This window comes from Schistocerca cancellata, chromosome 6 (assembly GCF_023864275.1).
Source record: "Schistocerca cancellata isolate TAMUIC-IGC-003103 chromosome 6, iqSchCanc2.1, whole genome shotgun sequence".
Lineage (NCBI taxonomy): Eukaryota > Metazoa > Arthropoda > Insecta > Orthoptera > Acrididae > Schistocerca > Schistocerca cancellata.
This window is the reverse complement of record NC_064631.1, coordinates 214,500,111-214,510,547: the sequence shown is the minus strand read 5'-3', so window position 1 is coordinate 214,510,547 and position 10,437 is coordinate 214,500,111. Positions and strand designations below refer to the sequence as shown.

At 42.4% G+C, this 10,437-nt stretch overlaps 1 protein-coding gene and 1 pseudogene across 1 annotated transcript in view; one reads left to right on the top strand and one right to left on the bottom strand.

The window, feature by feature from the left end:
• Positions 1 to 5,999: 5,999 nt before the first annotated feature.
• LOC126089667 (5S ribosomal RNA) lies at positions 6,000 to 6,117 on the bottom strand (annotated as a pseudogene).
• A 393-nt stretch (positions 6,118 to 6,510) lies between these two features.
• Positions 6,511 to 10,437, top strand: part of LOC126088255 (retinal homeobox protein Rx-like) — a 183,100-nt gene continuing 179,173 nt past the window's right edge. The window contains exons 1-2 of the mRNA XM_049906385.1: positions 6,511 to 6,623; positions 6,759 to 6,927. Of these exons, the coding sequence (XP_049762342.1) occupies positions 6,511 to 6,623; positions 6,759 to 6,927 (282 nt within the window). The remainder of the gene's footprint in view (positions 6,624 to 6,758; positions 6,928 to 10,437) is intronic.

The following is a 10,437-nucleotide window of genomic DNA, read 5'->3' as shown; positions in this document are numbered from 1 at the left end:
GGTGAAGCTCTTTTCCTTGAATAAATCATTCAATTCTTCTGAAATTGTAATATGTGTCCCTTTGAGATAATTTCTTCATGGGGCTTCTCTTTTTAGGGAGTAGTCCTCCACCGTTGTATCTGTCTTTATGTCCATGCAAATATCAGGAACTACTGTATGGATTTGCATACGGGTTTCAGTAATGGATATACTAATTGATGGGGAATGTGTATGTATATAATTTACAACCACTAAGTAATTAACGCGCTCCTGGAATAGAAAGCATTGGGCTGTGACAATATGTTTTAAGGCAATGACACTTTTAAGTGCAAATTCAATAGCTGGATTGACTGCGGTTGTAAACAGATTTTGTGACACAGGGATTTGGCCTCAAAATCTACTTAAGACCATTATAGCACTTTTGTCTAAAAAGTGCAACTCAAAAGAATTCAAAGACTATAAGACAATTAGTTTTATCAATCATGTTATGTAGGGCATAACGAGAGCCAATTTGAGGATAATTGAAAAGAAAATTAAGGAAAATGCTTTGGAGAACCAGTTCAGACACGGAAAGGGTAAAGGTACAAGAGATGCTACAAGCCCTCTGAGAGCGGTTGGAGAAAGAATGATAGAAATGAACAAGGAGTTGTATACTTATTTTGTCGACTAGGAGAGGGCTTTCAATAGAGTCAACTGGGGTATACCGTCGAGACTTATAAAAGATGTGAATATAAGCTTGAAAGATATATAACTAATAAAGGAGATGTACACAAAACAAAAAGCAAAAAGTGGCAGTTAGAGTACGAAATGAGGAAACGAAAGAGATGAGCTTTGGAAGGGTTGTAAGAAAACGATGCTCACTGTCATCGAAGCTATTCAACATATACAGAGAAAAACTGATATATAAGACAACAAAGAATGCAAGAGCCATTGAAATCGGAGGAGGGAACTTAAAGATCATAAAATGCGTGGATGATCAAGCAATGATGATGGAATCAGCAGAGCAGCTACAGAAGATGTAAAAGAGTATTACAAGAAGGGGGCAAGAACTATCTAATGAAGACAAATATGGGATGGACAAAAATGATGAGAGTAAGCAAGATGGAAGCTCCAGTTAGCATATTCCTATACGGAAAAAAGACAGACCAAGTAAAATCCTTGCTATACTTGAAAATTTTAATGACATGAAATGGAAGCTAAATAGAAGAAATAAGGAGGAGGACATCTACGAGAAAGAGCATTTGAGAAGCTGAAGCAGTTACTAACATCTGGGAGAATTCTAATGGAGCTGAGGAAAAGAAAGATGAAATCTCAGTCGGAACAAGGATCTTTCAGTCTGCCTTTTAACCTAACTTTGTCCTCTCACTGTTGTGGAGATTGGCAAGAAACAGCACGTGATTCGGATTCCGCGTTTAAGTGTAGGTACCCTTTCCCCAGATAGGTAACTGGAGTAGGTTCAAATGGTTCAAATGGCTCTGAGCACTATGGGACTTAACATCTATGGTAATCAGTCCCCTAGAACTTAGAACTACTTAAACCTAACTAACCTAAGGACATCACACACATCCATGCCCGAGGTAGGATTCGAACCTGCGACCGTAGCAGTCGCGCGGCTCCGGACTGAGCGCCTAGAACCGCTAGAACACCGCGGCCGGCAACTGGAATAGATCAGGAACATGAAAGTCACCGAAATTGCGTCCAATTGGAAGAGTTGCTACTGACCATCTACCCACAGGAAATTATTATTACGAGAATCTATACATCTACAAATGTCTTCTTCAGTATATATTATAAAGTGACCTATCACGTTTTTCTCTCTGTATTGAAGTCTGTTCTCAGTAACTACTGTAGAGATTTTGATACGGTTTTCACGAGGAGGACGTTTGTATATACAGTAATTTGTTACCAATACTCCACAACAGTAATCTGGCCTAAAATACTTAGTGTTAACTATGCGAAGCCAGGGCTGGTCGGTACTTGCAATATATTGTGTATGAACTAGAGGAAGTGGGGAAGGAAAGGGAAAGGATGGGTGGAAAATTAGTGACCTGCACGGAGCACTGTGGAAATGCAGTGGCGAAAGTTGATAATTTGTACCGTATAGACATTCGAAGAAGGATTTTCAGCTTCTCACGAGCGGTTGCCTTAACCACTTCGACCATCTGGACACGGTCGCTGCCGTACTCAAATTTCCAACTTATTGCAGGTTGCACTGCAGCGTCTCTCGTCTATTAACCGCCTATTCGTACATTTTTTATTCCCGTAGAAGTTCGGAAGATATAAGGTCATTTGCACTGAAGGAAATGTCACGGAGCCGCTACTCTATCACAGAAATGTATACATATATACAAGTAGTGTCTGTTCTGTCGGACAACTCTTTCTGAAAGCACTAGCAATACATTCCGTATTACTGAATTTTCTCTCCTCCTGATGTTTTTACATCAGCCGTAGTGAGTAGTGTAATCTTCAAGCGGCTAGAACCAACATGAATGATTGTATGCGTTACAAACGTACGTTTTTGACTGTCGTCTGTCAGTCCTTCAATCGCTCAATGAGGATGGCCGTGGTGACGTAAGTTAAATGACTGCCAGACGCTAAGTCTACTTCATCGACCCCTATGTGTGTATCCACCCCGCGTCTCACACCACAGATTAAGTTGTGGAAACGATCGTCTCATACTTATCGCAACACAATTTCTAAATTATTAAATAAAAATTTCGTTGGACCCATACTTACAAAAGACTAAGATCTCATTTACCTACTACCCTTGCTGTGTCCACCCAAAAAAAAAAAAACAAAAAAAAAAAAACAACACTGGCAAACTAGTCTGTCGCTGCTGTACGACAGAGCAGCAAAATTGCAGATGAGGGATAACATATTACTTACAAATTTACTACATGATATATGAAAGTTTCCGATCATAATTATTCGAGAGTAGAAATAGTAATACGGTAATAGACGTGTGTTCGAGTAACGATCAAAAATGTTTCAAATGGCTCGGAGCACTATGGGACTTAACTTCTAATGTCATCAGTCCCCTAGAACTTTGAACTACTTAAACCTAACTAACCTAAGGACATCACACACATCCATGCCCGAGGCAGGATTCGAACCTGCGATCGTAGCGGTCGCGCGGTTCCAGACTGTAGCGCCTAGAACCGCTCGGCCACCACGGCCGGCCGAGTAACGATTGCTTTTGTGTTTTGCTACTGATACTCCACGACGTTGCTGGGCTCGTGTGACTGCAAGTGGAAGAGAGAAACTTGGTTAATATTTATAATGCCATGTAGTCACGAATAAGGTAATTATGAGACGCTGAACTCGCTGATTTTAGAAGTGCCAAGAGATTCCGTGTGCAGATGCCAGCCGTGACTTTCGGTTGCCCAGTGCTTAAGCTTCCAGCCCTTAAGCCAAGTCTCCACATGCGACTAAAGCCATCCAACATCAGGCATCATGATGGCTCACACTGTAGTGGCGTCTTCAGCTGCAGTTCCCACGTACAGCGTAATTTCTCGTGGCACAGTTTACAGTACGGCATCAACTGAGATCGTAAGAGTAGGCCTGACTGTCTTCGTGTGGGTTATAGCGGTAAAGTTGTAGCAAGAACTAAATAAGAGATATAGAAAAACGAACTATTGGACCAAAATTGGATGGCGTAGAAAAATACCATACTGGTATGTAATACAGTAATGAATACGAAAATTAAATGAGCCAAATTACAAAAATTTATGCACATTAGCAGAGCTATAGCTTCACTTATTCTTTCTGTGAGTATTCACTGACACATAAATTTGAATTTATGAAATTTATTTCACAGTAACAGGGGCTTATCTCAACCACAAGGCCTGCAGTCAACAGAAAGTTCTGTTGTGTCTCCAAATTTCAGGTACTTACATGAATAAGTAAATCTGTTCCATGGGTCTCATGGTATTCTCAGTGACTCAGTCTTTCACGTATTTGTTGCGGGACTCAGGGAAGACACAAAGAGATTGAAGGTGTTTGCAATGCGTACCCCAGACGGCATTCAAACGTTTGTCATGGAGGGCTGTGGTAGACTGGTGGCGTCACAAAGTTAAAATGACTTCAACTTTAGTGGCATGGAATAAAAAGGTATGATTTAAAAATGTTTTTGCATTCAGACACAGTGATGCTATCCGAGAGCTGTGACTTTCGTTGCATGTGGAAGAACGGTTTTTTCGAGAGCTTTCTACTGTCTTCAGCACGACTGTATCACTGCCACAGTAGAGTTACCAAGGCTTACTGAGGGATATGGATGTAAAAAGTACAGCTGCATGTGTAGCGGTCAAGAGTGTGTTAGATCTTGAGCTGATCTGGGATTCTACCTTCCTGCTTTGGCCCATGAAGTCATATTTGGCATGAACAACATAGTTTGTACCAGTTAACAATAGAAACCAAAGATAGCATTTAATAAATCAAGTAAGTGGCCACAAGATTATGGCCGCAAACAAACAAAAGAACACAGGAAATATTTCAGTCACCTAGTGAATTGATACTAATGGGACAATCAAGGGAATTAGATGTTTTTGGGCGGGATGAAACTAAAAACACAAGAATAACATAATTCCAAGACAACCATTTAACCGAAAAATAACAAACACAAATTCGGCGAGAATAACCCGTACAATAAAATACAAAAAGCACACAACTGTAATCCAGTACTGCACTTTACCTTCATAGCTCAAACGAAGACAGCGATATCTGAACTTCCCCACAAACGCACACTCACATAAAATCTTAATAATAGGAATCATAAATTTCCCTTAACGGACATAGCTCAAACGAAGACACCGTTACCAGATGCCACCCCAAACAACCACATTAGTAGGTGCCCTATACATTCAGCAATGGGTCTAATCAACTGCAAGTTTTAATAATACTAGCCATGTCTTCACCTGTAGCAGCACCAAATGCCCTTGAACTTCAAAACTTACTAGAACGAATATTATACTATATAGTCGCTACTCGTTTCTCTAGAAACAATGTAAGATGTGCTCTCAGGTTCCTGCCAAATTGCACCCTATTAATTCACGGCATATTTGGAATATTCAGCGTACCCCACCCGTTCCCGAGACAACCACACGTAACATTTAATAATAGACAGCTTACATTCTTCACATCGTAAACTAATGATGTCACGCAGGACGTCACTGGTCAAAGCTGACGACTGGAATTGGACCGTCGCTTCGACCCGCTGATCTAGCTGAAACTATACGAGTACAGGGTTATTCAGCTGTCAGTGCGTATTGGTTTTATGCAGCATGCAATGCCTTCAAAAACTGCACTAGAGCTTTTAATATTCGCTCTCTCTCACCATGTGCAAACTGTTAGTTCCACAGACATGACCTCAGAAGTTAAGTCCCATAGTGCTTAGAGCCATTTGTTAGTTCCACAGTAAAAACGAACAGGGCCGTTTTGAAGGAAATTTTATTTAGTTAAATTTTGTGCTGGGACAGGTTTTTCGCTGGAGACGACAGTTTTCGAACAATTCAAGAAAACGTTTTTGAAGGTCAGTTTCGGATGACTTTCTTGAATAATTCGAAAACTGCAGCCTCTAGCGAAAACGGACCCCAGTACAAAATTTAACTACATTAAATGATAATTAATTGAATCCCTCAGCTGACGACAGGTGTTGATATACATCGATGGGGACAGCTAAAATTTTCAGCTGTCCCCTTCGAGGTATATGAACAACACCTGTCGGCAGCTGAGGGTTTCAATTCATTATCATTTATTCTAGAGAGGCTGCACGGTCATCAATGGTATCTGTTCTTTCGAGAACAGTTACTATCTTCATATATAGCACTCCGTCTTCAGGCCACGAGTAGCCTACCGGGACCACCCGACCGCCGTGCCATCCTCATGGAGGATGCGGATAGGAGGGGCGTGGGGTCAGCACACCGCTCTCCCGGTCCTTATGATGGTATTCTTGAACGAAGCTGCTACTGTTCCGTCGAGTAGCTCCTCAATTGGCATCACGAGGCTGAGTGCACCCCGAGAAATAGCAACAGCGCATGGCGGCCTGGATGGTCACCCATCCAAGTGCCGCCCACGCCCGACAGCGTTTAACTTCGGTGATCTCACGGGAACCGGTGTATCCACTGCGGCAAGGCCGTTGCCACTATCTTCATATATAACTACATTAAACTTCCTATAAAAAGGTCCTCTACATTTTTTTCTGTAGTAGTAACGGTTTTCACGTTGTGAGCGCGAGAATGTGAAAATCGAGCGTGTGGTATTTGAAGGTGTTGTACGTTGTATAAAACCTGGGGCTAGGGGCAGCTGAATCATCCTGAAGAGAGTTTCCAAAGTCTCTGTGTAGTTTGGAAACCAGGAGTAAGTCTAGTAAGTCTATGAGGGGGGGGGGGGGGTCGCGAGTCGTGTCTGTGCAACTAAGCCAGCAGAATATTTGCCCACGAAATTCATAGGTTCTAGATTCGAGCCCAGGTCTAGTACCCAATTTTAACCAGCCAGGAAGTTTGAGTATAGCATTTATCTGTCGCCCGCACCGTTATGTTGCCTGAACAGCGACCTCTGTTGTATGCAGGCGAGAACAGCAACTCCAACGACGGCTGCATGTCGGGCTCCGTTCCGACGTCGCTGGCGGGCGGCGTGGGAGGCGGCATGTCCGGCGGCGTGGTGAGCGGCGGCGTCGGGCTGTGCTCGGGCCCGGCGGCGGCGCCCAGCGGCAGCGAGGACGAGAGCGCCGCCCCCAGCTGCGGCAGCCCGCCCCCGGGGGCGGCGAGCGACGGCGGCGGCAGCGGCAACGGCGGCGGCGCCAGCAAGAAGAAGCACCGCCGCAACAGGACCACCTTCACCACCTACCAGCTGCACGAGCTCGAGCGCGCCTTCGAGAAGTCTCACTACCCGGACGTCTACAGCCGCGAGGAGCTCGCCATGAAGGTCAACCTGCCCGAGGTCCGCGTACAGGTACGCCAACTATTTCGTACGTCTTGCTTCTCTGAGATAACCACTTTCGACATTTCTGCCTAAGAAACCAGGATGTGACTGGCTGTAACAGCTCTACAGTTCCAGCGTGGTGTCACAATGAAAATGTCACAAACTTCTAATTTGCACTCACTTAGAATGTTCGTAAGTTGTCCACTTTCACAGTGGGCAGCACGTGGTGATAAGATCTTTGATCTCTCACCTTTGATTTACGTTGATGGCTACGAAGAAATAGGCCACGTAGCAGATTTAAGTAACAATTTAGAAGGCCAAGAGATTTTCTTATTCAGAGCTGCAATGGATTTCGACAGATATCGATTGGACACTCTCTGCTTCCTTGTTTCCTGCGCTTCTTCTTTAATCTACACCTAATTTTGTCGTTTTTTATGGCTCCGTACCGTAGTCGGTAAAAACGGAATTCGTACTGGATCACTTTCTGTCCGTCTGTCTCTCCAACTATTAAGACCCCTTTTTTTTTTCAGCAACGAGTAGAGGTATCAACATGAAATTTATGTCGCTCATAAAGGCGGAGCGAAAAATTTAAGTTCCCAAGTCAGTTCAGTCAAAAGATGTAGCCATTCGTTTCACATATTTTTATACTCGCAAATTCATATATCGAAGCCTATCAATTAACTATCTCTACTTCTTTTGTATTTCTCAGGTCCTGCAGCTTTGCAGATACCTTATAAAGACATTTTAAGTATATTATACCAGGATGCTTCTATTTTTTGAAGCTTTATTCAAGAATGCTACAGTTAGGCGATAAGCTCATTTCGGCAGCACTACCATTTTCAAGCAATGTGCAAATACAAAACCAGTCAGATATATAACGTAAAAACTGTGTCTACTAATAGCGCTATATAATTGCAGATCTCTTGAAAATGGCAATGCAGCCGAAATAAGCTTATCCCCTAACTGTATAACTCTTGAATAAAGCTTCAAAAACCAGCAGCGTCCCGTATAATACACATAAAATGATTTTACAAGATGCTGTACACATTTTGGGCCTGGTGGTGTAGCTGTAAGGCCCGTGGTTTGAAAGCGAGAGGTCGCATGATCGAATGTCGGTTGGACCACGGATTTTTCAGTCGTCGTTTTAACCAAGCGTTAACATCTCACTGATGTCAGGGATGTGAGGAGTGACTAGAAACAATACGTTGCTCGGATTCGACATTATACTATACGTCGGCTTTCCCCAGTTAGATAACTGGGGTAGGTTACGGACAAGCAGATCGCCAAAGTAGTGTCCACGCCACTGGGTCACATGAAATTATTATTTTTATTATTATCATCTACGGGTGAAATGGGCCTAACTGCTCGTATTTATAGTGGTGATTAAGGACGGTGTGCAGACCGGTGTGGCCGAGCGGTTCTAGGCGCTTCAGTCTGGAATCACGCGACCGCTTCGGTCGCAGGTTCGAATCCTGCCTTGGGCATGGATGTGTGTGATGTCCTTAGGTTAGATAGATTTAAATAGTTCTAAGTTCTAGGGGACTGATGACCTCATAGTGTTCAGAGCCATTTGAACCATTTTTGTTTTAGGACGGTGTACTGAATAACATTGCATTAGCATTTACGTCATTTGTATACTAATAATTACAGTTATTATGAGTAGTACGTTTTCACGTAGACTAGTACTTCCCAGTGTATGTAGCCAACAACGCTTCTTTTCCCCAGGGCAGCATGTCAGGTCTTGAAGTGTGGACCCGAAACGATTTGTGTATACTGCGTGGCGTTATCTTTTTGTGGCCCAGGTACAGCCATGCAGAAGACATCACGCCATAAAGTTTATAACGTATTTGTGGGATGACTGTTAGATGTAGAGGAAAAACAATCATCACATTAATATGTATACATATTAAGGTACCACTCATAAAAATGTCTGCAATTATACCCATTACCCCCTGTATATGTGTCCTACTTGCATCTCACCGTTTTTTTTTTTTTTAAATATTATCCGTCATTCCAACTCTTCTTCTTCCTCTCTTCCCTGCGTACTTCCCTTAAATGGCTGCTTCTAGCACATAATTTGTACGCAGTATACTGTGTGTCCCAGCTTAAATGTTTTCCTCATTCTCGTTATTTCCAGTAGTTTTATTTCCTCTCATACGAGTAGCCTACTTCTTCATTCGTCATTCTCTCAAATTATTTCCCTTGTAGAATTTTTATCGACAGCCACATTTGGAAAATATCTTTCTTCTTGACCGCCCAAGAGTCCCTGCCATATAACACCAGGTAAAACATTTGGTGAACCTGTTTCTTAACTTCATCGGAATTCTTTTTGTTATTAACGAACATTTCACATTTTCAGAAGCTCTTTTACCTATACATACTCTTCTTTGTATTTCTTATACACCTTTCCCAGGTCTTCAGTCTAGATGTGGTACAATGAATAAAAGTGTACAGAATCATCGCGACGACTTATTTCATAAAATTAATTGAGAAATGAATTTACAGTTATACAGCATTGTTACACAAAATATGAATACTCCTATGAAGAGTAACACGCGTGTTAGAAGATGCGCAACCTTGCCTAACGCGTATGCATCATACAGCCTTCAAATTTGGGACGCGATTTCGTCAGATTAACTGGGACCTTGGTTCTTTCTCACATAGCCAGTAGGAAGTTGTGGAAATGTCACACTTCCTTAGAAGATAAAGCGATTTGCTTGTAGCTTTAGCTTCCAGTTACTTTTATCCACTAGAAGAAGGCTCTGGCTCGTGTCTTGACACTGTGTAAGCGCGTAAATGTGAGCTTTTTCATTTCTTTCTTATCTTTTTAGTGTACTGGCAACAATATTATGTCTCACAATTAAGCTGGCCCGTTAAAAAGCTTGACTGCTCTATTAACGCAGTGGCTTGGTTAGCTGTGAACTCTGTATCCCCCAGGGATGGGTAAATACAAATGTTATTGTGGTGACTAGATAACAAATGTTGTTTCAGTTACACGTTAACCAAAGAATCATGGCCATTAACAAGGTTGCGAGAGGAGGGGTTATCAATGCCTACGCTCTTCAATGAAGATAGTTACCTAATATGGTAGTGTGATGCGACCCCTGGTTTGTTGTTGGGTATAATGACCTGGCAGCCGATATTAACAATAACCTCATACTGTTCGCAGATTTATATAATGAACTAGTGTCTGAAAAAAGTTGCCAAAATGTTCAGGCAGATATTGATAAGATTTCAGCGTTGTGGAATGGTTGGAACTACCATTAAATGTTCCAAGTATAAAGTTGTGGACTTCACAACACGACAAAATCTAAGTTTGCTGCGTCTACAGTATCAGTAAGGCACAACTGGGGTCAGGAATTGGGAAAACACAATCATTCAACAAAATAATCGTGCGACCCATCCTATATTGCTCAAGTTTGTGGGCCTGCGCCAAATGGGCCTAACAGAGAACTTTGGCAGTGATCGCAGAAGGGCAGTATCTATTATCACGGGTTTAAATCACCAATTGGAGAGCGTTACTGTGATGCTGAATTACCT